The sequence below is a fragment of the Calliphora vicina genome, chromosome 4, assembly GCF_958450345.1.
Source record: "Calliphora vicina chromosome 4, idCalVici1.1, whole genome shotgun sequence".
Lineage (NCBI taxonomy): Eukaryota > Metazoa > Arthropoda > Insecta > Diptera > Calliphoridae > Calliphora > Calliphora vicina.
Genome location: NC_088783.1, coordinates 15,948,788 through 15,975,283, shown reverse-complemented (window position 1 = coordinate 15,975,283; position 26,496 = coordinate 15,948,788). Strand labels below are relative to the sequence as shown.

Here is a 26,496-nt window from a genome sequence, read left to right as displayed (position 1 = left end):
TGAATGTGTTTCATCGGTTTCAACGTGGGAGAGATGAGTTGTTCGGTTCAGAAATGGTGATTTTGACACGGAAGACAATGATCGCCCCAGGCAGCCAAAAAAGTTTGAAGGCCAAGAATTGGAGGCATTACTCCATGAAGATTATTGTAAAACTTATCCAGAGCTTGCAAAATCATTGGGAGCTACCTAAGCAGCAATTTCAAAAAGCAACAGGTTTCATCCAAAAGCAGAGAAATTGGGTATATACGAATTTAAGCCGAGAGATCTTGAAAGATGATGCTTGAACGCTACAAAAGAAAATCATTTTTGGACCAAATCATTACTTGCGCTGAAAAATGGATCCATAACAATAACCCGAAGCGTAAGGGATCGCATGTTAAGCCCGTCCAACCAGCCGAATCGACACCAAAGCCAAATATCCATGGCGCTAAGGTAATTCTCTGTATTTAATGGGAGCAAAAAGGGTGCTATATATTATGGGCTGCTGAAATCTGATCACAGCATCACAGGGAACCTGTACCGAACTCATTCGTTTGCAGCGAACATTGGCCGAAAAATGCCCGTAATATTCCATCATGACAATGATCGGCCACATGTTCCTTTTAAAAACTATTTAGAAATACCCACTTTATAGTCCAGATCTTGCACCGACTACCATTTGTTTCGATTGATGCAGAATGCTCTCTCTGCACGCAGAGAAAAAATATAGTTGAGAATGGTTACTGTAACCATTTCAATATTGTTACAAGTTTTTTAACTATAATATGGACACAGTAACTATTTACATGATTGTGGTAACCATAATATGGTTAATTTACGATTCACATGATTGTATCAACCATATATATGGTTACAGTAAACAAGTATATGTTTGTGACAACCATATTTATGATGAAGGACTTATCATATTATGTTGCACTCGGCTTAAGGCTTATCATAATCTGAGAACAACATATTATGATAAAATTAGTCATCATAAATATTGTTGCCACAAACATATATTTGTTTACTGTAACCATATATATGGTTGAGACAATCATGTGAATCATAAATTAACCATATTATGGTTACCACAATCATGTAAATAGTTACTGTGACTATAATATTGTTAAAAATCTTGTAACACTATTTAAATGGTTACAGTAACCATGCCCAATTATATTTTTTCTTTGAGTGTGGGATAGGATTTGTAACGGAGTATTTGAAATTGGCTGGATTCTTTCTGGGCCTCAAAAGATGAGCAGTTCTTTTGGCGAGGAATCCATATGAATAAATTTATATTGTACAAGTGTTTCAAAATAAAAGCTAAAAACTTGACTTTCCTTAACATTTCATAAATTGCTTTTCAATCAATCTCCTATAAAATAATTATAGTATGAATTATGCTAATTTTTCTAATTTTTGATAAATGCACTGACATTTATTGTTGGGGGATAAGCTAGTTCCAATAAGCATTTCACTGGTTGCTTAGGCCAGATCATAAGAAAACCTTTTCCCAAAAGGCTTTATAAAAACTAAAGATATACAAATCAAACTATAGAGGGAATGATAATTACACTCAAGCACTCAAGTTTTATTTGTAAAAATATCAAAGCTTAAACAAAAATTTAACTTTTTTTTAATTTATTTAGATTTATTCTGTTTCAGTTCATGTTTCATTTGATTTCATTTCGTTTCACTTTACAAAATACGAACAAAATAAAACCAAAACAATTTTCCTTTAAAAAAATCTACTAAATTTTGCACGTGCTACACCAAATATAGACTGACTTTACCACAAAGTGCAGCAAAAACTAAGGCACCCTTTGATAACTTTTTAAATTAGCCAAAACTTTTACAAAAGTTTAGAATAGAAGCACTACATTACATAGTACAACTGAATTGTAACCTGCAATACATGCAAACCCTGCAGTTCTAGGAATTGGTTAATTGCTGGGAAATGAGTTAGCTTCTTAAAACCTACAAAAGATACTCACAAAACTACTTCCGAGACTTTTAACTGGCATCAACGATCATAGAAACATGGACTTTCAAGTTCTGTGAAAGTAACGTTACAGCTACAGCAAAGTTTGTAATAACTACCTTTAACCCTCTAATGCTTAAGCATGCCTCCAGGCACTCATCGCAAAAATGCCAACAAATGCAAATATACTTGTTTTTTCATTTCAAATACTTTGAAAGCCTTTTAAAATATTTAAGCACGTTTTTGAAAAATCAGTTATATTTGCATTTGTTGGCATTTTTGCGATGAGTGCCAGGAGGAATGCTTAAGCATTAGAGGGTTAAAACTGCTGGGTATTTTTATAAAAGTTTTTGTTTCCACCTATGTAGATGTATACATTTACAAACACAGGTTTTTGTTTACTCTGAATTTACAATATTTTGCATCACATACTTTATCACCTGCTTAAACAACATAAAGTCCCAAAAAAAGGAATCCAACACGAGTCCTGTTGAAAATTTATTACATTACTATCCTACTATTTTGTTTATTTTACTTCTCTCATCTCAGAACAACATAAAAATAATAATAAAAACTTATTTATTTAAGACTCATGACGCCAATGCTGGAGCACTAGCACAAGTAATAGTTAACCAAAGTTGGTTATTTTGTAATCAAATTACAACATAAAGGAAGTTATTGTAGTTGTTGTTATTGTGGCCAGCCAGTGTTTATTGGCCTGGCCAAGCCACTTATTTAACTTAAATGTGAAAAAAGGTAAATTTTTTCAAAAAAAAAATACTAATAAAAACAAAGTGTGAAGTCAAAAACACACAAAATAAGGAAAAGACCACCTGTTGACTTGTTGTTTTAAAGGATTGTAATCGAATTGAATTGAAAAGGTCAAAAAAGACTGCAAACAAATAGACTGTACTAAACTGACAAGTGGGGGAGGACTTAATGAAGTTGGTCAAGAGGTTACTTTAGAAAACACTCTACACACTCATTTCTCTTATATCAGATTTGTAACCTAAGTAGGAGTATATAAAAGTTAATTTTTAAGACAAACTGAGGAAAGGAATATAAGGAAATTTAACTATATTATTAAGAAATCATATATTAGTTATCACAACTGATATACACAGCATAAGAAATGTTGGAACATAGGCGCAAAGTATACAGAGGCGACAAATTTGACAGTTCAAAAACACTAAAATCAGCTTTTTTGAAATGGTTTCGGTAAAAAGAGAAAACAAATTTGCGGTTTAATACATACAGTGCCAAGATGTATTAACAAGGTGGCAGCGTAACTACAACAATACAAAAACAATGCGCAGCTTATCCCCCAACAATAAATGTCAGTGAATTTATCAATTATTGGGAATTCAGCACACTAATTCTTAACAAAAACAATAATTTTGTATTCCCGTATAACTTTTTGATAAATAGTCATTTTTGTTTGTATAAAACCGTGTAAACTAACTGTCAAAAAAAATCACAAAAACCCACTTTTATAAATGAAATAGATTTTATAACACTTTTAAATATGCACATAAAACGCACATAAAGCGATGACAAATACTCACTTTTTTAAATATAAAATAATCTTTTTTATCTTATAACAAATTTAAAAATGTTTGTAAACAAGTTTTTGACATTTCACAAGGCAAAACATGATTAAATATGCCTTGGACAGTGCGTTAAAACAAACAACACTATATAATGCAATTTTGTAAACCAAACAAGAAAACAAAAGAAAATGAAGAAAATGAAAATAAATTTTGTGCAAACTTTTAAAATGTTTTGTTTTAAAAAGTTTTAATTGTTTATAAATGTGTGTGTGTTTTATTAATTTATAAACATATTTGGGGGATTCAAACGGTCTGTTATTAGGTCGTATTATCATAATGTCGTAAAATATTTTTTTAGTTTAAACAAATTCTTGTTGTGCTGCAAACAAAAAAGGTGTTATTTTATGACAAACCAATAAACATTGTTCTAAAAGTCTTATTAGTTTATAACATTTTTGTTTGAAACCCAACAAAAATTTATTTAAATTAAAAAAATATTTTATGACATTATGCCATTATGACAATACGACATAATAGGAGACCGTTTGAATCCCCCAATTATATTTTCGTAAAACCAAAAGAAACCCATAAATAATAAGCACAAAACAAAACCAGTTGAAATGGTTTCGAGCGAAAGAGACAAATATATTTTTTTGCCGTGTCGCCTCTGTGACATAGGGTATAATTATAAAAATTATTACTTTTTTAAATAGGTTAATTCATGTACAGTACGATGATTTTTCTGTGAATCTAATGATTTTCCTCCCAAGTAAATCGAGTAAATCATGTGAATTTTATTTACACAATACAAAAATATGTGAATTCGTTTTACTCAAATTCCATTTACAGAAAAATATTTAAGACGCAATACCCTCTGAGAAATTCTTATACAGGGTGTCTGACTTGAAAATCTATTGTAAGATGATGTTTCTTTTGAACGCGGTTTTTGTTTTGAATAATTTATATCTCATTTTGAAGAATGCATATCTGTTATTTATTCTCACTTAGTTATTGAACATTATAGCAAGGCATATTTAACCAGGAGGCAGCGTAACACCAGCTGACTGTTTTTTACTCAACTCATGTTTACCTTCTGAAATGTCAAAAACTTGTTTACAAAATTGTTTAAATTTGTTATAAAAGTAAAAAGATTATATTTGGTCAATTCACAAGGTCTCTTATCCTGTCATATTGTCATAATGTCCTAATATTTCACAATGGTTTCTATTGCTTTTCAAGCAAAAATTATCCTAAAATAATGCTACTCTGTATGCTATGTTTATTGTGTTATCGTAATCAACCAGCAGAGACCCGTGCCGAATGCCTAAGAGTCGGTTAAGCCGAGCCGCCGAGTCGTGATATATTAGGATATTATGACAATATGACTGATAGGAGACCTTGTGAATTGACCAATTATATTTAAACAAATAAGAGAGCTACATTCTTATATATCCTTTAGCAAATTATACTTCAAAATAAATATTTTAAATATTTTTTGTAAACAAAATTTATTATTTTTTTATTTTTTTGAAAAAAAAATTTCGAATTATTTTTTTTTAAAATTTTTTTTTTAATATTTAGGAAAAAAAAAATTCGGGTTGAAAAATATTATTTGACCAAAAATCCATAACTTACTTATTTCTTCAAAAAAATTTTTGAAATTTGGTATTTGTATTAAAAATAACATAACCGATCGATCGATAAATATTTCGATGTTCTAATATAGGGTTTGGCCAAAAAAGCATGGACGTTCTAAAAGTATCAAAAAAATTGCATGTAAGTGGCTGAAATTTAGTCCAAAAATAAAGAATAAAATATGTGATCGAAAAAAAAATACATATACAGGGTTTGGTCAAACAATCATAGACGTTTTAAAAGTATCGAACAAATTAGATTATTCATATAAATGCCTGAAATTTAGTCCAAAAATGATGAATAGCATAAGTGATTAAAAAAATGGTGGTACAAATTTCGGAATACATATACAGGGTTTGGTCAAACAATCATGGAGGTTTTGAAATTATCGGAAAAATTAGGTTAATCATGTAAATGCCTCAAATTTGGTGTACATTTAAAATCAACACACTTCATCCATCGCAAAAAAAACATTAGAAATTACATAGAGGAGTTGGCCAAATAAACAATGACGTTATAAAAGTATAGAAAAAAGTATTTAATTTTTGTAAATGGCTTCAATTAGGTTTATAATTAAAAATAACATAAATGATCCATTGAAAAAAATTCGACATACAAATACATGCAAATTACTCTCAACTTACATAATTTTTGAAATTGAAAACTTACAAAAAAAAATTGTAAAATATGAACGCACTGAAATTGTTCTGGTTATTGGAAGTGCAAATAATTGCAGATGAAATGTATAGTACTTACTCTTAACACTTTACATTATTAGATGTAATTTACACTTAACCTCTAATAGCCCTTTTTAATTTGTTCTGGCCTTTCAAACTTTATTTTAATTTTGTTTCTATAGGTTTAAAACTAGTTCCTAATCACTTCACTTTTATATAAAAAGAACACGCAAAAAATCCGTAATAAAAAAGCACAGGCTACTTCGATTCAAAAGTAAAAAAAATTACATTTTTCTAATATTAAAATGAGAAGAAAAAACCTTTGACTTTACAGCTCTATAAATAACCATATAGTTACTTTATAGCCAAAATAATGATGATACTGTATATTCTGAAGTGTTAAGAAAAATTGACCAAAAAACCTTTTTGGCCGGAATTTACCACCGTGCATGGCTTAATCGATTCCGCTATCTATAAGGATTCAGAATAGATATACTTTATAGGGTCGGCAAATTATATTGTGGAAATTACAAACGGAAGGACAAACTTATAATATAACCTTCTCACGAAGGTTATGGGTATAAAAATTATGTTTTTATCACCGCTTTATGTGCGTAAAATATTTTAAAGTGCTATAAAAAACTATATCATTTTAAAAAGTGTGTTTTTGTGAATTTTTTTTTTTACAGTTTAGAATGTCAAAAGTTACTGTTGTTCTTGTTGTAGTTACGCTGCCACCTGGTTAATACATCTTTTTTTTTTTGCTTCGAATTTTGTACCAACGAATCGTCATATGCAGGAAGTTTTGCTATACTTCTTTAACTTCAAAAATAGTGCCGATGTAGCACAGCACCGATTGCTCAGCAAACTTATGGCGAATGTGTTTCATCGGTTTCAATGTGCGAGAGATGGTTTGTGCGGTTCAGAAGTGTTGATTTTAACACGGAAGACAAAGATCGCTCAGGCCATCCAAAAGCAGGGACATTGGGTACCATACGAATCGAAGCCGATAGACATTGAAAAACGATTTTGAATGTCCGAAATGATGATTGAAAATCTTTTTTCAAGCATCATGCAAGGCAAGATATCCATGGCAAGGTAATGCTCTGTATTTGGTGGTTGCAAAAGAGTCCTATCTATTATGAGCTGCTGAAATCTGTCCAGATTATTACAGGGAACCTGTACCGAACACAACTGATTCATTTGAAGCGAGCATTGGACAAAAAACGCCCAAATTATGCGGTCAGACATGAATCCGTAAAATTCCATCATGGCAACGCTCGGTCACATTTTGCAATACCTGTTAAAAAGTATTTAGAATGAAGTGGTTGAAAAGTTTTGCCTCACCAGCTTTATAGTCCAGAGCATGCACCGTCCGACTACTATTTGTTGCTTGACATTACAAAGAATTATCTACGGTTTTGTTTTCTCTATGCATGCACTACATACGGTAGTTTCCAATAGCTACAAGTGAGAGAGGTATGTTCTCAATTACACATAATCTGTCAGGAGGATTCTGATCAGGCTGTATAGTGTTATACGGCGGGGATTTTTTAGAATTGAAATAAAATTTGAAACAAATAGTCCGTGTTTAATACAATTGAACATGCATGTAGTCGTGTTTTATATACGAATTAGAACTTATATAACTATTGGAAGCGGCGCGCCGCGGCGGTACATGGTTCCGAGAGTTTCAATTTGCAATGACTGTGCCACATAGATCCTACAGAATTTGAACATCGTTTTATTGCAGATTATTGGTGCATACCGGCAACTTCAAAAAGAGTCTAGTGGAGTCAAATCACACCATCAAAGTAGCCAAATTACGTCACCTCCACGAAAGATAACCCCATGCTCAAATCGTTTATGCAAATTGTCCAGTGTGGTGTTCGCTGAGTGGCACATAGCACAGGAACCAGATATCTTCCACGCCATATCGTTTAATTCGAGGCAAACTAATTGGTTATTATTGATCTATAGTGGACGACGTTGACGATGATGGCCTCGAAGAAGTAGCGACCAATGGGTTGATTTGATATCAGTGACTTAATAACAAACAAAATATTTGACAGACAACGCCAAACCAACATGGTTGTCCTTGGAAAAGTCTGTATAAATCCACTCAGTCCAGATCCAGTATAATTTATCCAGTATATGTTTGAGCAAGAGCAGATGAAGAACTTTGCCCTCACTATCTCTCACTACATGAAAAAACTTTGCAAAGAAATCCAGTCCAGTTCAAGATACCTCAAATAAATTATCCAGTAAATGTTTGTGCAAGATAAGATAAAGAACTATTTTCATAATATCTAATACTATTGGAAAAGCTATTATAAGGCTTTTATAGGTTATGTTTTGAGCAAGAGGAGATGAAGAACCATCTTCTCACCATGTCTCACTATTAGAAAACCTTTTATAAGGCCACTCAGTCAGTCCAGTTTCCGATACCTCAGATTGGTAATCCATCTAGATAAGATGAATCTTCTCTTTTGTCGTTGAAAATAAGTTCGAGTTGGCTCTCATATTTACCGAGTCCAAATACCGCTTGACACTGTTATCTGCCTCGAATTTTTTCTCTGATTACGATTCATAAATTGCAAAGAACGTCTCTCGTTAATTTGTTGGAGATTGGGCTGAATAATAGATTCGTTTCCCTGGTGTTTACTCATATTTGAGGCTGTGTGTAGATCAGTCTATTATCTGCTTCATAGTTAGACTTCTGACCAATAGAGTCATTATTTCTTTTATGGGGACTGCTACTATCTTTAGATTAGAGAAAGAGGGGACTCCGCGGGGAGGGGTTTTATTACCACGCTTGTGGAATCATGCCATTAATATACTGCTCATGAAATTAGACTCCTTGTAGTGCAAAACTGTTGCATATGATGATGATGTTGTTGTAGCTGTTTCTGGGAAACATCTGACACATTACCGCAATGCCAACAAAACTTCACTTAGTACATTAAGCCATTGGAGCACTGATAGTGGACATGGAGTAAATTCTGGGAAAATGGAGCTTGTGCTCTTTTCAAGAAAGTTCAAAATCTCTCCCTTCCCATTACCGCGCCTATCGAAGTGGAACTTAAGCTCTCGGATAGTGCGAAGTACCTAGGTATCATTCTAGACCCCATCCAGGAGCGAGTGCGTCCAAGGCAGCTATCGCTACTTATGCCTGCAGGAGGGCCATTGAGAACACCTGGGGAATAAGCCCTAGGAATGCAAAATGGCTATTTGGCGCTAAAGCCCATACTAGTGTATGGAGCATGGCGGAAGGCCTGTTAAGGACTAGATGGTAAATTCAGAATTTCTTGGTTATTGAGGTCCACCATACTAGAGATTCGTATGTAACAATTGGATGATGCAAACAGCAAAACATGTTTCTGCAAATGTTCTGTATTAAAAATAAATAACTAAACTAAGTAAAAGGAAGGGTAAGAGAGTCGTCCATGTGAATAGTAGGAGCCGAATTAAAAGAATGTGAATTTAGCTGGTATAAATCCTCCCACTACAATGAATTTCTATTACTGAAATAGAGAAACTGCCAGAACGTTGTCGACAACAACCACTCTAATAATGATAACAGGTGAAAATGGCATTAAACTAATTTACACATAACAAAGTGTAAATCGGCCATAATAAAATGCACGGATTGTTTGTTATGTTTCTTTTCTGTGGTGTTGTTTTTGTAAATGAAGATATTGGGTTGTTGTAGTTGTTGTTGCATTAAGGATTTGTGTTACGTTACTAGAGTTTTGTAGTTGTTGGTGTTATTCTTATTCATTATTGTTCACATACGTAAATATGTCTTCATTAGCTGTCCGAGAGACAACAAATAACTTTTTGTTAAGACAACAGAAAAAAAAATCTGCCTCATTTCGCTTGCAATTCGCAGGTGTTGCAAACGAGGGATGAATGATGAGTTTAAGAACAACTTGTAGTAATATATACAAAGTTTAAAGATAGTTTAGTATGAAGACAAGATACTAGATGCAAAACACAATAAAGATTCGAATGATTCGGTTCAATCAACAGAAAGTCAGTTTGACAAAGAAGAATTTCGGTTGAAGCCACCAAACTTTTGTTACCCCTTCTAAAATTTTGTAGCCACAACTGCAAAATTCGGTAACTAAAGCAGAATCATTCGATTGACAACAAATTCGATTGCTACTACGAATCTTTTTTCTCTGTGTTGATATTCCTTAAAATGTCCTAAAAAATAAATTTTTATATCACACAACCCTCGCACCAAATCATAGTAAATGATTTTGGTGGAACAGATTTTGCAAATATTGGTTAGAGAACAACACAAAACCATATAAAAATGTTAAATAAATGTACAATAGGAATAAAGAATTCAACATACAGGTCGTAATTTCAAATTTAATACAATATTTACTCACTATCTCAACACACACACTCACGCATGCCGACAGACGGCCAAGCCGAGAAACGGCGTCATCAACACCTACGATTGGGGTTATAATATTTTGTTAAAATTTATGACTCCGAACCGTGGACAAAAATATCATTGAAATTGCAAAACAATCCCAAGGAAACCTTCAGTTTCCATTTTTCATTTGAGCTGAAGACAACAACGGGTTTCTTCTTGTAAATCGGAATCAAAAAAAAAATATATTTTGAAAATTAAAGAAAAATTTTAAAACAATTATTTGAAAAAAATTCATTAGAGAAATGAAAATTTCGGTTAAACAGTGTTATATAGGAATTGTGGCGATTTTAATTGGTTTTATACTGAACAACTTCAATGCGGAGGCCATACACACGGAAGAGGGCCTGGAGTTGTTGTTCAGACAAAGGTATGAATTATTTGAATAAAAAAATAAAACCTCGTGTTCACGAGTCTTTCTGAGGCCAAAATAAAAGAAGGGATATTTGTGGGTCCTCAAATAAGAAAAATTTTGGATGATACCAAAGTTGAGTGTCTATTTACCGATGTTGAAAAAGTAGCATGGAATTCTTTTAAACTTGTTGTTCAAGAATTTTTGGGGAATAAGAAAAGTCAAAATTACAGAGATATTGTTGCGAATTTATTACATATGTAACTTTGAACTGATGGGTGTAAATATGTCCCTCAAAATTCACTTTTTATATTCTCATGTGGATTTTTTCCCGGAAAACCTCGGACACATGAGTAACGATAGAGAGCGTTTCCATCAAGATTTGAAGTTTTTCGAGATGAATTATCAAGGTTTTTGGGATCAGAATATGCTAAAAGACTACTGTTGGAGTGTCGTGAGGGATGCAAATGAAAATAATTATAAAAAGAGAATTATAACACTTCACTTTTCATTTTGTTGTCCTAATTTAATGTACATTTTTATATGTTTCGTTTTTAATAAATATCTCAAAAGTTTGACGTCCAGGATTTTTTTTAATATTTATTCAAAATACATAAATCTCCATATGTTTCAATTCATGAGCAAAAATCATATAAACTAGTGATATTAACACAAAGCCCATACTGTTTGCTAATATTTCTTCGACCGATTTTTGACCTATTGTCGGCAGTAAAGTTAATTAATGAGCTCTAAATGTGATCCTACTTTTCACGACCTCAAAAAGTGCAGAAAAGTAACTACTAACAAATCTGAAACTCACTAGTGTTATGTTATTCATCCAAATCGTTTATATTAACGATTCAGAAACAATGATATATGTATATCAACCCGTCCACAAGACTTGTTGATGTTGAGACCATCGAATTCTCTTTTACCACCACAGAGGACGGATAATATTAGTTCTTTTAAATTCTCCCAGAAATGAATGGAAGTTAATGGAAGATAAAATTATCGAATTCTCTTTTACCACCACAGAGGACGGATATTAGTTTTTTTTAAATTCTCCCAGAAATGAATGGAAGTTAATGGAAGATAAAATTATCGAAATGATGACGGTCGATAGTGAGTATTTTGCTTTCGATTTCGATTCCCGAAATTAGATAGGGGAAGATTTTACTATAACATTTAAATTGCTTATATTAAGGAAAACATGATTAAAATCACAGATATATATCAATCGATTTCATGTTAATTAAATCACCGAAAAGTTAGTTATGAAGATAAACTCGATAACAGTTCTTAAATCAACCGAAAATATTGTTCTTAACATTCGTTAACTAAAGTTCTTTTAAATACCATAACAAATTCATAATGCCAAACAATATCAGAAGAACCAATTTAGTATATTTTATTCCTCGCTTTCACAATATTCTCATATTTTGGGATTTGCAATTACAGAAATATTAAGAACTTTGCTTGAAAATTCGTATCAAATATATTTATACCCATCCCCTTCGTGAGAAGGGTATACTATATAAGTTTCTCATTCCGTTTGTAGTTTCTACATTTTTCATTTCCGACCCTATAAAGTATATATATTCTGGACCCTTATAGATAGCGGAGACGATTAAGCCATGTCCGTCTGTCTGTTGAAATCAATTTTCTGAAGACCCCAGATATCTTCGGGATCCAAATCTTCAATAAAACTGTCAGACAGGCTTTCGAGAATTTTGCTATTTAAAATCAGCAAAATCGGTCCAGAAATGGCTGAGATATGAGGAAAAATGCAGGACAACCTCGATTTTTGACCTATATCTGGATTACTAACTCATTAATATAGACAATATGGATATCTAATGATAGATATTTCAAAGACTTTATATAAGACCATAGTAAATTGGACCTACAATGGGTCAAAATCGGAAAAAAAATTTTAACCCAAATTCACCAAAAAAAAAATTTAAAAACCAAATTTTTTTTTTAAATTTAAAAAAAATAAAAAATTTAGTATAATTTGGTGAAGGGTATATAAGATTCGGCACAGCCGAATATAGATCTCTTACTTGTTTTAGACAACTTTATTAATACTGAGTTGTTTTCTTGGAAACTTATTTTATGAATTAATAATATCTCGATTAGAGCTGAATATTTGAATAGGATTTAAGTGTAACTTTATACAATTTCAGAACCAACTCTGACTGGGAAGACGTCTGGCATAGTGAGGCACACTCGCGCTGTCGCGACAAACTAGTGCGCCAGCTGTATTGGGCTTGTGAAAAGGACATTTATAGATTGACACGACGTAATCGCAAACGTACCGATGAAACGTTCAATAAACGTAGCAAATGTAAGTTATATTCATTTAACATGTTATCATTAAATAAAAATTGATTTCTCTACTTACCCCAGCTCATTCATTTCTACCCAAGTGGCTGGAGCCCAACTTTGCCCAAACACTGTTAAGGACACGTCGCTCAAATGCTCATTCAATTACCACTGAATGCTGCACCAAAACTGGCTGTACTTGGGAAGAGTATGCTGAATATTGTCCCTCGAATAAAAGACGTAATCATTATTGAAGATGTGACGGGCAGGAGGAGGAGGAGAACTAAAATGAGTTAGAAAATATAGAAGGGATTGAAAGAAATGTTACGATATTTTGAAAAAGTGTGTTAAATATGTATTATTATGAATATTTGTATGTTTGCTATTTAATGTACAGTTAATTAATAAATTTATGAAAAAGTTTAATAATAAAATTAAAAGAAAGGAGATGGAATGTAAGACAGTTTTATTGAAAGGAAAAAATTTAATTACAGGTTCTAAACATTCTCTCATGTGGATGTAAGAATTCGACCTATAAATTTTCATGACCGGAACATCAATATGTTGAACGATTTCATTTATTTAGATCAGTAATAGCTTCAATCGTAGGTAATTATTTAGTCCGTTTCTTTATTCAATCGTAGTCCTTTATTTAGTGCAATTCTATCTTCAATCGTAGTCCTTTCTTTATTCCGAATCTTGATTCAATGGTAGGTCATTGTTTAGCCCGATTCTTGATTCAATCGTAGGTCTCTGTTTAGTCCAATTCTATCGTCAATCGTAGTCCTTTATTTAGTCCATTTCTATCTTTAATCGTGTGTCTTTATTTAGTTCAGTTCTATCTTCAATCGTAGGTCTTTATTTAGTCCGATTCTTGCCTCAATCGTAGTCCTTTATTTAGTCCAATTCTATCTTTAATCGTAGGTCTTTATTTAGTCCTATTTTAGTCTCAATTGTAGTCCTTTATTTAGTCCAATTCTATCATTAATCGTAGGTCTGTATTTAGTCAAATTCTAGCCTCAATCGTAGTCCTTTATTTAGTCTAATTCTATCTTTAATCGTAGGTCTTTATTTAATCCGATTCTTGCCTCAATCGTAGTCCTTTATTTAGTCCAATTCTTGATTCAATTGTAGGTCTTTGTTTAGTCCAATTTTATCTTCAATCGTAGGTCTTTATTTAGTACAATACTATCTTCAATCTTTATTTATTTAATCAGATTATATCTTCAATCTTTATTTATTTAATCCGTTCTTTGATTCAATCGTAGGTCTTTATTTAATCCGATTCTTGATTCAAACATCTTCATCAAATTTATTGAGAACAAAACATAATTACTCTTCTTCGCTCTCTTTTTCTTTGATTTTATTGAAAAAGAGTATTAATGTTTTAAAACACGCACTGATAAGAATGGAATACAGCAGCTGCTGCTGAGCCATAAAATTTGTGGTAGGCAAAGATTTGAAAAATAAGCCGGTTGATATTTTAGTTTAATTTAAAACAGCTCTCGGAGCGGTCGGTTTAATAAAAATAATAAAAACTTAACAAAAAATCGTATTAAAAGAAAGTGAAATTAAAAAAACCTTAAAGAAATGTTGAAAACTTCAACATTTACTATTATTTTAATAGTTTTTATATTAAAAGTTATAGCTGGACTGCCCATAGGATCCAGAGATGGCATAGAAATACCACCACCGGAAGTGGTAAATTTCCTGTAGAAAAAAATTGATTTTAAAGCTTTAAATTGTCTTATTTTTAGCTTAAATTTATGAGACGCTTTGGCTACTTGGATCAAAATCCCGATGACTCAGAGGCCTTGTACCATGAAAGTGCCATAGTGGAAGCCATTAAAAATATACAAAAATATGGTGCCTTAAATCAAACGGGTAGACTTGATGCTCTAACTTTAGATGTAGGTTTTCTATTACATTTCTTTTTTTAATTTATTATAAGTATTAAATCTTTTGGTGAATCAGTAACCCCGGCTTATTGAAAAAAAAGATAAGAACTTAAGACTCGCTTTTTTTTTAATTTAATTATAAATACTTGAATGCGTGTTTTTGGGACAGATAAAGTTGTGTTTTTTTTTTTTCTTATTCACATTCTATTTATGTTCAATGAACTTGAATTTGTATCACAATAACAAAATTTATAATAACAGAAAATTGTTTATGAATTCTTTTGTATTTATCAGCTGTTTACTAAACCCCGTTGTGGTGTACCCGATATTGAAGGCAAGCCATATTATCTAAGACAACAACCAGTCATTGCTGCTAAACAGAATAGTCTCAGGCCGAGAACGAAACGTTTTATCTTTGGTGCAAAAACTTGGAGCAAAAGGAATATCAAATATTTGTAAGTAGAGAGAGATTATAACTTAAAGTGAAAGTGTGCTAAAAATGTGAAGATAAAATGAAATAGCTAAACATTGGGGATCTGTCTTTATCACGGTATGTTATTGCACCAAATGTAGTTCTTCATCTAGTCCGATCTTGATTCAATTGTAGATCTTTATGCAGTCGTATTCATATTCATAATTTAGCTACAATACAGTTTCAATTTATATTCTGTCTCAGATCTTTATTCAGTCCCAATTTAGCTTCAATACAGTACTAATTTAGCTTTAATAGTGGGTCTTTATACAGTCCCAATTTAACGTCAATACAGTCCCAATTTAGCTTTAATCGTGGATCTTTATACAGTCCCAATTTAGCTTTAATCGTGGATCTTTATACGGTACCAACTTAGCTTTAGTCTTGGATCTTTATACAGTCCAAATTTAGCTTTAATCGTGGATCTTTATACAGTCCCAATTTATCTTTAATCGTGAATCTTTATACAGTCCCAATTTAGCTTTGATCATGGATCTTTACACAGTCCCAATTTAGCTTTAATCGTGGATCTTTATACGGTACCAACTTAGCTTTAGTCTTGGATATTTATACAGTCCAAATTTAGCTTTAATCGTGGATCTTTATACAGTCCCAATTTATCTTTAATCGTGAATCTTTATACAGTCCCAATTTAGCTTTGATCATGGATCTTTACACAGTCCCAATTTAGCTTTAATCGTGGATCGTTATACAGTCCCAATTTAGCTTTAATCGTGGATCTTTACACAGTCCCAATTTAGCTTTAATCGTGGATCGTTATACAGTCCCAATTTAGCTTTAATCGTGGATCTTTACACAGTCCCAATTTAGCTTTAATCGTGGATCTTTATACAGTCCCAATTTAGCTTTAATCGTGGATCTTTATGCAGTCCCAATTTAGCTTTAATCTTGGATCTTTATACAGTCCCAACTTAGCTTTAATCGTGGATCTTTATACTGTCCTAATTTAGTTTTAATCGTGGATCTTTAAACAGTCCCAATTTAGCTTTAATCTTGGATTTTTAAACAGTCCCAATTTAGCTTTAATCTTGGATTTTTAAACAGTCCCAATTTAGCTTTAATCGTGGGTCTCTATACAGTCCCAACTTAGCTTTAATCGTGGATCTCTATACAGTCCCAACTTGGCTTTAATCGTGGATCTTTATACAGTCCCAATTTAGCTTTAATCGTGGGTCTCTATACAGTCCCAACTTAGCTTTAATCGTGGATCGTTATACAGTCCCAATTTAGCTTTAATCGTGGATCGTTATACAGTCCCAATTTAGCTTTAATCGAGGATCGTTATACAGTCCCAATTTAGCTTTAATCGTGGATCGTTATACAGTCCCAATTTAGCTTTAATCGTGGATCGTTATACAGTCCCAATTTAGCTTTAATCTTGGATTTTTAAACAGTCCCAATTTAGCTTTAATCTTGGATTTTTAAACAGTCCCAATTTAGCTTTAATCGTGGGTCTATATACAGTCCCAACTTAGCTTTAATCGTGGATCTCTATACAGTCCCAACTTGGCTTTAATCGTGGATCTTTATACAGTCCCAATTTAGCTTTAATCGTGGGTCTCTATACAGTCCCAACTTAGCTTTAATCGTGGATCGTTATACAGTCCCAATTTAGCTTTAATCGTGGATCGTTATACAGTCCCAATTTAGCTTTAATCGAGGATCGTTATACAGTCCCAATTTAGCTTTAATCGTGGATCGTTATACAGTCCCAATTTAGCTTTAATCGTGGATCGTTATACAGTCCCAATTTAGCTTTAATCGTGGATCGTTATACAGTCCCAATTTAGCTTTAATCGTTGATCTTTTAAATCTTGCAGAATCGGCAATTGGTCCCTAAAAATACCACGCGAGCAAGTCGAAAGAGATATAGCACGAGCCTTAAATGTGTGGTCACAATACAGTAACCTGAAATTTCATCGAGTGGATGACACTTCGGCCGATATAATTATCGGTTTTGGGGCACGTTATCACGGAGACAAGTAAGTGTAAACAAACATTTCCTAACAACTACTCTATAATTAAACTAAATCCAAAGTTATCCCTTCGATGGTTCCGGCAATATACTGGCTCATGCCTTCTATCCCTACGAAATGGGGTCCTGGGGCGGTGATGTCCACTTCGATGAGGATGAAAATTGGAAAGAAAATTCCACAGATCTGGCCACAGGTGTGGATTTCTATACAGTGGTTTTGCATGAATTGGGTCACAGTTTGGGTTTGGCTCATTCGCCGGTCTTCAATTCGATCATGTTTCCCTATTACAAAGGACCCGAGCACAATGTCCTGGACTATGATGATACTTTGGCCATGTATAATGCCTACTGTAGGTAAAGCTTTGGAAATTTACGAAACAAACAAAAAATTATGGCAAAATAAATGTAATTTATTTTCAAGTAAATAAAAAATTGGATGATGATGTGGTAAGAGATAATGAGGATTATTATTCGGCAGAAGAGAGTACAGAAAATGAGGAAAACACGGAAATTAGTACGACACCCTATTTTAGGGATTATAACAAAAAGGAAAAGGTTTGTTTTGAAATACATAAATTATAATTAAAACTATAATTATAGGTTACTTAGTTTCCCGATCATACTACGACTTCCTCAAATATTAATGTGGAAAAATCCTATCATTCACCAATACCCAATATCTGTGAGGGCCGTTTTAATGCTGTTTGTTATTTCAATAATTCCATGCACATTTTCAAGGGAGAATATGTTTGGAAAGTATCCCCCAACTATAGAGTTTTAATGGGCTTTCCCAAAAAGTTACATGATGTGTTTAGGGAGCTGCCTCAAAATGTTAAACATATTGATGCCTGCTATGAACGTTTCGATAAAACGTTGGTGATATTTTCGGGTGAGTTAAGTTGAATATTTCTTGTTAATTATATCCTTCACCATGAGTGGAGAGGGTATATATAAGTTTGTCATTCCGTTTGTAATTTCTACATTTTTCATTTGCGACCCAAAGTATATATATTCTGGATCGTTATAGATATCGAAGTCGATATAGCCATGTCCGTCTGTCTGTCTATCCGTCTGTCCGTTGAAATCAACTTTTCCAAATAACTTACATCATGATTGATATATCGGGAATTCTTCCGGCTCGCTATTACTATTTAAAATCGAGAAAGTTGATCTATATCTGGATTACTAAGTCATTAATATAGACAATATGGATATCTAATGATAGATAGATATTTCAAAGTCCATTGCAACGATGCATATAAGTTATTTGGACCTAGAATGGGTCAAAATCGGGAAACATATTTTTGAACCCAATTTTTTTTTTACCAAAAAATTATTTTTTTTCATAAATTTTTTTTCAATAAAATTAAAAAAAAAATTTTAAATTTTAATTTTTTTTAATTTTCAAAAATAATTTTGAAATTTTTTTTATTAAATTTTGTATTTTAAAGTATAATTTGGTGAAGGTACAGCCGAATATATCTTTCTTACTTGTTTTAATTAATTTTTGGGTTTTTTTAGGTAATCAAATTTGGTTTTTCAAGGATGAGAAGTTTTTGGAAAATACTCCTATTATGCTGGAAGAACTATTGGGCAATACAGTTGGCAGGGTAAAAGTGGATGCTGCTTTATATTGGCGTAAGTTGATTAAAGTTAATTTCGATAGCGATTTTAAGACTTTGACCTATGAGTTTCAGTTGTAGATCTTTATACAGTCTAATTTAATTTTAATCGCAGATTTTTATACAGTCCAAATTTATGTTCAGTATTTATACAGTCCGAATTTATGTTTAATCTTTATACAATCCAAATATAATTTCAATCGTAAATATTTATACAGTCCAAATTTAACATCAATAGTAGATCTTTATACAGTCCGAATTTATGTTTAATCTTTATACAGTTCAAATATAATTTCAATCGTAGATATTTATACAGTCCAAATTTAACTTCAATCGTAGATCTTTATACAGTCCAAATTTAACTACAATCGTAGATCTTTATACAGTCTGAATTTATTTTTAATCTTTATACAGTTCAAAAATAATGTCAATCGTAGATCTTTGTACTGTCCAAATATAATTTCAATCGTAAATCTTTATACAGTCCCAATTTAATTTCGATCTTAGATCTTTATACAGTACCAATTTAACTTTAATCGTAGATCTTTATACAGTCCCAATTTAACTTCAATCGTAGATCCTTATAAAGTCCCAATTTCAATAGTATATCTTTATACAGTCCCAACGTAACTTCAATCGTAGATCTTTATACCGTCCGAATTTATGTTCAATCTATATACAGTCCGAGTATATGTTCAATCTTTATACAGTCCGAATTTATGTTCCATCTTTATACAGTCTGAATTTATGTTCAATCTTTATATAGTCCCAATATAATTTTAATCGAAGATATTTATAGAGTCCCAATTAGGGATGCCAATCCCGAAATCCCGATCCCGAAAATTCCGGGATTTTTCGGGATCGGGATTTCCCGAATCCCGGGATTTGTGAAAAAGAATCCCGGGATTTTTCGGGATTAACAAATCCCGGAATATTATGAGATTTTTGATATTTTAGGAAGATTTTTGAAGCATCCAAAATACCTAGAAAGCTAAATTTCAGCATATTTATAATACTAATCTCGCTTGAAATCCAAACGCAGCCAGATTTTTAACCTTGCATTGACAGACTTTTACACAATTTACACTTTTACGAAATTTATGTTCAAGTTATTTTCTGAAGGGGACTAGGGGCAAATGTAGCCCGATTTCCGCAATACTTTACAGTATAATTTCAGAGTACTTACAACTTATTTTGTGCAAAATTTTATAAGGATATTTACTGCTCAAACAGTACTCCGGGGGACAATTGTATGGAGGTAGGGAAAATCATGGACCATTTTATTTTAATTCAATGCATTAGTTTTTGATTTGTTATATTTTTACTTAAATATATTAATGAAATTAATAGCTTTTTATTCTTGAATTTGATATTTTTGACGTTTAACTAAAATCCCGAAAAATCCCGGGATTTACATTTCTACAATCCCGAATCCCGGGATTTGTAAAACCCAGTCCCGTTTGGCATCTCCCTAGTCCCAATTTAATTTTAATTATATATCTTTATACAGTCCACATATATTTCCAATCTTAGATCTTTATACTGTCCCAAATTAATTTATGTGTAGATCATTATAGTTTGGATTTAATATCCTACGTAAATCTTTATACAGTCCCAATTTTACTTCAATCCTACAACTTTATACACTCCCAATTAAGCTTCAATCGGATATCTTTATAGTATCCCAACTAGGCTTTATTCGTAGACCTTTATACACTCCCAAATTAACTTTATTTTCCTATTAATTTAGCTTATATGGTTATTTTATACAGTCCTTATTTAGCGTCAACCTTTAAACAGTTTTTAATTTCTTATACCTTTCCAATATCTGCAAGGTCTTCTTTCCTTGCATTTTAGGAACTGTTTACAATTCTTTCGCTATGTTTTATATCCACCTAAGTTTAGTTATCACAAATAGTTGAAAAAATACCACAAATTTCTTTTTTATGTTTAGAGTTTAACAAAGCAAAGTTTAGCACTACAATACTACTTTTAATTTCAATTTCTACTATTCAAATTACTAATTTTCTATTGCTACTTTTACATTAAGCCAAAAACAATCGAACTTACATCTTTGCTGATACAATATTTTGGCGCTATAATGATGAATTGCAAACAATGGACAGTGGCTATCCAAAGACAATGCAACGTTGGCCTGGCATACCAGATAATATTGATGCAGCTGCTACTTTACCCAATGGTTAGTAATATTCTTCTACATTTACACAAATCAAGCTCTATATTATTTTTGTTTACAGGTAAAACCTATTTCTTCAAAGACAATCGCTATTGGCTGTACAACAACCTGCGTGTACAACCCGAACGTGGCTATCCGCGTCGAGCTTCTACCGCCTGGTTAAGTTGCACCACAAGAACAACACAAATTCCCTTTAGGAGTAACAACACAACAGTTTCATTTATTTATGCTTCTTCAGCTTCTGCTTCGACTTCTGCTGGTTCACAGGTTTCGCCTTTGTCTTTACTACGCTCTGTGACAGAGTCCCAGTTTCAGAGGTCGCCTTAACATGTTGCCATGCAGTTGCAGAGGAGGAAGTCTCAATATTTTTTAACTTTTTAGTTTTAGTCTTAGATGTTGTAGTCTTAGTGTTAGAGATAGCCTTAAGTTCTAATGCATATATATAATAACGTATGAAAGAATATAAAACACCAACGGCACAATACGTTGAGTACATGAGCAATGGTAAGAAGGGAAGTTTTTCATTTAAACCCGTTAGCCAACCAATCAGATGCTCATATATGGGTATAATCACTAGGCCATGTATATAGCAGTCCTCCAAAAGACTCATATCGGGATAGTCTTTGTGTACGTATAGATAACGTGTATACATGTAACCCATATAAGCCAGATATGAAGAATAACGTATGATCAACAAATCAAAGTGAAAGAGTAGGGGGAAGAGAGAGAATAAACCCACAGCACTGAGCATAAAGGAGTATTTGGCATCTGTGGGGGAGACGAAGAACAGCAAACTGTAAAGCAAGATTGATTTTTAGTACTTTTGAAATTTAAATCTTTATTAGAGGGTATATGTACTTACCACAGTGGTATTAGGCACATTAGAATGGCCTTTTCATGTACATGCCAGCCAAATATAAACGAACAAGCTGAACAAATGACAATAGATCTAAGGAAGTTGATTTTAGCGTCTCTGTAATAAAAAAATTAAAACATAAAATATTATCAGTTCAGTTAATCTACAGTTAAAACTGTAAAAACATGTAGTAGTTACCTCTAAACTCATGCTAAAATAGTCAGAACATAAAAAAACTTAAAACAATATAACATTAGTTTAAGCTCACATAATTTGATTTAGTTTAACTAAAGCTTAGTTAAACCAAGTTAAGTTACAGTCAAAAATAATGACATATTGTATGGTTTTGGTAAAGTTCTTTATATGACAACCTAGATACAATAAATAAAAAACAACCTTACCTTTTAACAGCAAAAGTCCACAATTTCCATAGTATGGGCAACATTGTGAGCACAGTTAGAAAAAATGTAGCCAAGGGTCTCACCGAAGGCAAAACATCATGATCATATTCTTGCACTAAACCAGAAGTAGATGAAGCAAACGATGAAGACTCCACTTTCAGAACTTTTGCCGCAACCTTATCAGCTGTATTGTATAAAGCCCAAAAATTGGGAGCCCAATAGGCATGTGTCAAGCCACGTTTAAATGGAAACAAACGACTTAAAACTTGTGGTAGATGTTGATAAAATGGAGCAAAAGCTAACACAAAGGGAGTCAAACCCACAGCCAGTAATTTATACACACAAAATATCGGATTTTTACCGGCCTCCAAACAATAGTATCTTAACAAATAAATGCCAAAAGCAGGAGCCGTATACAAAAAGATGTGTTTAAAATTCAAAAGGCAGGCAAATATAAAAGTACCCTTCAGGAAACGGTCCTCCAGCATATAACTTATGCTCAACAACAACAAACCGAATAGAAAACCATTATACTGGAAATGTATGTGGTCAACAAACAACAAACCCACATTAAACAACAAAAGAGCTTCAGCCGAGAGTTTGTGCACTTTTACGCCCATCGCTGCCAACGATTTTAGGCAACGCTTTACCGCCAAGCAAAACACTAAATCCATTACCATAACCGATATTCTTTGAAAATATTTACACTCCTCTGAGGCATAATTAAGGTTAGTGAGTTGCAACATTTTGGGATCCACATATTTGGCCACCTGGGCCAGCAGCCATTCAAAATAGGCAAAAAAGGGAGGATAATCCAAAGTCCATTGACTAGTTTCGTCGTAGTACCATTCTTTTAAGGGTAAATTGAAAGTAATGGCCAACCAATTTCGATGCACCTCGAAATCTGTGGAATGGCTAAAAAAATGAAATATTTTAATGTTTGTTTATGCCAAGTTAATAATTAAAGAACTACTTACTATGCCGGCACTAGCATCATTTTGACGCAGATCGTCAATATAAATAATGGCCATAACTTTGAGTCGTTATTATCCATTTTTTATGGAATAAAAGAAAATTTTAGCTAAACTAAAAAAGTTTTGCCGGTAAAAACTGATGTGTTGTTATTTAGAGATGACAATTTTGTGTTTTGCTTATCAGTAGCTGCTATCGATAAATATATGATTGCAGGAGGTTGCCATATCAGATGTTAACACTAAAGTGGCATTACTATTAAGGGTCTTATTTGAACTGCAAAGAAAATGTGAAAGTAAATTAAATAAATGAAAAATTATAGCAATAGCCATTAAAAAACAAAAATTATAGGAATAATAAGATTTTCGTGACATATATAAATATCTAATTAGTATATCGTTACCTAAAATGCAAAATAACGTAACATCACTTTTCATAAGTTTATAGGAGAAGCTAAAAAACGATATAAAATTAAAATATATGAAACAAAAGTTTCAAATCTGACTTACAATGAAACTAGAAATATATTTTATAAAAAAATAAGTTTTTAAATGGACACTTTAAGCTATATGTCTTACGTTTTTTTGAATTGTTGTTTTATAAAACAAAAATATAAATCTGTATGAAAAAATAAAAATTTAAATAAAATTATTTTATTTTAAATAACATAATTTTATAAATACTAACAGTTTAAAATTTTGTACACATATGTATGTAATATGATGTAGTGAAGCGTAATCAATAATAAAATCAATTTCGAAGAAAAATATTTTTATTTTTTATGTATGTTGGTAAATTTCATTTGACTTGGGTAGTTCATGAACGAACTACTTCAATTGAACGATTTACTTGATTGAGTTAAATGAACTAGTTGAAATCATTTTGCTCGCTTAAGCTGGGTTTCCGCATACACCGTAATCGGCGCCGATAACGAAAACTGAAACGTTGGTGTTCGTCACCGTCTCGTTTCTGAATTTGTTTTCGTTTCAGTTGGGTGCGTTGCCGCATAAAACAAATTCAGAAACTAAATTATTTTTTAAGTTGTCATTTGGAAATTAAATAGAATTTCATTATTTTTGACAAAATCTATTTTTTTTCCTCTTCCAATAAAGAAAATTTATTTTTTTTTATTCATTTTGATTTTCTTTAAATTTCAAATATAAAATAATTAAAATAATTTCGTTCCTACAGCACCGAAAACAACCTACTTGAAGTTGTTTTCGTTCCGGCCCCAAATAACAGGTTTTTCGTTTCTGATCGGTGCCGTTTCGATCCCAATTTTCGTTGCCCATTTCTGAAACGAAATTTTGTTCGGTGCAAATGTATGGAATTTTGTTTTCGGTGCCGATTACGGTGTATGCGAAAACGTACCTTTAGTTAAATTTTTGAACTATGAACTATAAAATGCATAGAAAAATAAAATTCACTAATTATTTTCTGATAATTATTTTATACCATGGTACAATCAGTTACCAGGTACAATTATTAGAGAGAGTTTCCAATGTTCACCCCTAAAATGTCAAATTATGTATTTAATCACTTAACTTTTTTTAATTTGTTACCGCGATATTTTTTAAATTTCTTACGTTTTAACTGAAATTATAAACACTTATTAAAAAAATATAGTTTTTCTTTAATTGTCAGTAAGTTTTTGTAATAAAAATGTTAATTCAATTATTTTTTTTGGCATTTCCTTTTTATATTTTTTAATTTTGTTTTGTTTGACGTTATAGGGAATGTATAATTGAGAACATAATTTCTAATAATTGTACCTTGCTAATTCTACAATGATTTTATACATTTTTTTATATTTTAATATTTTTTAATTTGTTAACCATTAACTCTTTATCGATCTAGACTATATAAATTAATGAAATTAGGAACAGCAAATTAATTTAGGCAAATGAACCAATTTTAATAAAAGAAAATGTTCCAATTGGTCTAGAATGGGTTTTGGGGGCCTTGCATTTTTTCAAATGTAACGTATGTATTTTTATTATAAACAAAACTTAACAAAAACTTCTATTTATTAAATAAATGATAACAGAAAACATTTGTTTTAATTTAATATGTTTTACACCATAAAAATAATAATTATACTTCAAAATAAAAATTTTAAATATTTTTAGGTAAACAAAATGTATTTTTTTATTTTTTTCCCAAGTTGTTTTTTTTTAGTAAAAAAAAAAATTTCGATTTTTTTTTTTAATTTAAAAAAAAATTTAAATTTTTTTAATATTTAGGGGAAAAAATCGGGTTAAAAAATATTTTTTCCGATTTTGACCAATTGTAGGTCCAACGTACTATGGTCTTATATACGTCGTTGCAAAGGTCTTTGAAATATCTATCAAATGACATAGTAATCTAGATATAGGTAAAAAATAGAGGTTGTCCTGATTTTTTCCGGAAGAATTTCGGAGATATTGACAAACTTACATATACCCTTCTCACGAAGGTGAAGGATGGTAATGCAGTGTTATAAATAGTGGCAGAGGTTGCAGTCGTGAGTGAGTTTATCAGAGACGCTATTCGAATAAACATCAACTAAGTGCCTCAAAGTGTGCTGCATTTTTCAAGTGAATTCGTGTACATTATAAAGTGTCTGTATTTCTGAGAATTTATAAACGTGTATAAAAAAACATTGAGTGACTATTTAATTCTGTGGTTGTTGTACATTTTAAATAAATAAAGAGTTGTTCAAATTTTCAAACTACTAAACGGCTTTTATTTGCAATCAAAAGTATCCGGTTATTTAAAGGAAATAAACCAGCGTTTTGAAAAGGTTAAAACGTAACAATATTCTGGATCCTTATAGATAGCGGAGTCTATTAAGCCATGTCCGTCTGTCTGTCTGTCTGTTGAAATCAATTTTCTGAAGACCCCTGATATCTTCGGGATTCAAATCTTCAATAATTCTGCCAGACATGCTTTCGATTTAAAATCAGCAAATCGGTCCACAAATGGCTGAGATATGAGGAAAAAACCAGGACAACCCCGATTTTTGACCTATATCTGGATTACTAAGTCATTATTATAGACACTATGGATATCTAATGATAGATATTTCAAAGACCTTTGCAACAACGTATATAAGACCATAGTAAGTTGGACCTACAATGGGTCAAAATCGGAA

At 32.0% G+C, this 26,496-nt stretch overlaps 3 protein-coding genes across 3 annotated transcripts; 2 read left to right on the top strand and 1 right to left on the bottom strand.

The window, feature by feature from the left end:
• Positions 1 to 273: 273 nt before the first annotated feature.
• On the top strand, positions 274 to 13,221 carry Ilp7 (Insulin-like peptide 7). The gene is made up of 3 exons (XM_065507475.1): positions 274 to 432; positions 12,782 to 12,971; positions 13,034 to 13,221. The coding sequence occupies exons 1-3, from the start codon at positions 274 to 276 to the stop codon at positions 13,201 to 13,203; spliced, it is 519 nt and encodes a 172-aa protein (XP_065363547.1). The 3' UTR covers positions 13,204 to 13,221.
• A 1,293-nt stretch (positions 13,222 to 14,514) lies between these two features.
• LOC135957680 (matrilysin-like) lies at positions 14,515 to 17,827 on the top strand. The gene is made up of 6 exons (XM_065508467.1): positions 14,515 to 14,650; positions 14,707 to 14,859; positions 15,142 to 15,302; positions 17,161 to 17,322; positions 17,379 to 17,669; positions 17,737 to 17,827. The coding sequence occupies exons 1-6, from the start codon at positions 14,540 to 14,542 to the stop codon at positions 17,741 to 17,743; spliced, it is 885 nt and encodes a 294-aa protein (XP_065364539.1). The 5' UTR covers positions 14,515 to 14,539; the 3' UTR covers positions 17,744 to 17,827.
• Positions 17,828 to 21,326: 3,499 nt separating this feature from the next.
• xit (ALG6/ALG8 family glucosyltransferase xit) lies at positions 21,327 to 23,534 on the bottom strand. Its single transcript, XM_065508466.1, has 4 exons — positions 23,369 to 23,534; positions 22,392 to 23,306; positions 21,997 to 22,107; positions 21,327 to 21,928 (listed from the first exon to the last, which is right to left on the bottom strand). The coding sequence occupies exons 1-4, from the start codon at positions 23,443 to 23,445 to the stop codon at positions 21,355 to 21,357; spliced, it is 1,677 nt and encodes a 558-aa protein (XP_065364538.1). The 5' UTR covers positions 23,446 to 23,534; the 3' UTR covers positions 21,327 to 21,354.
• Positions 23,535 to 26,496: the final 2,962 nt, after the last annotated feature.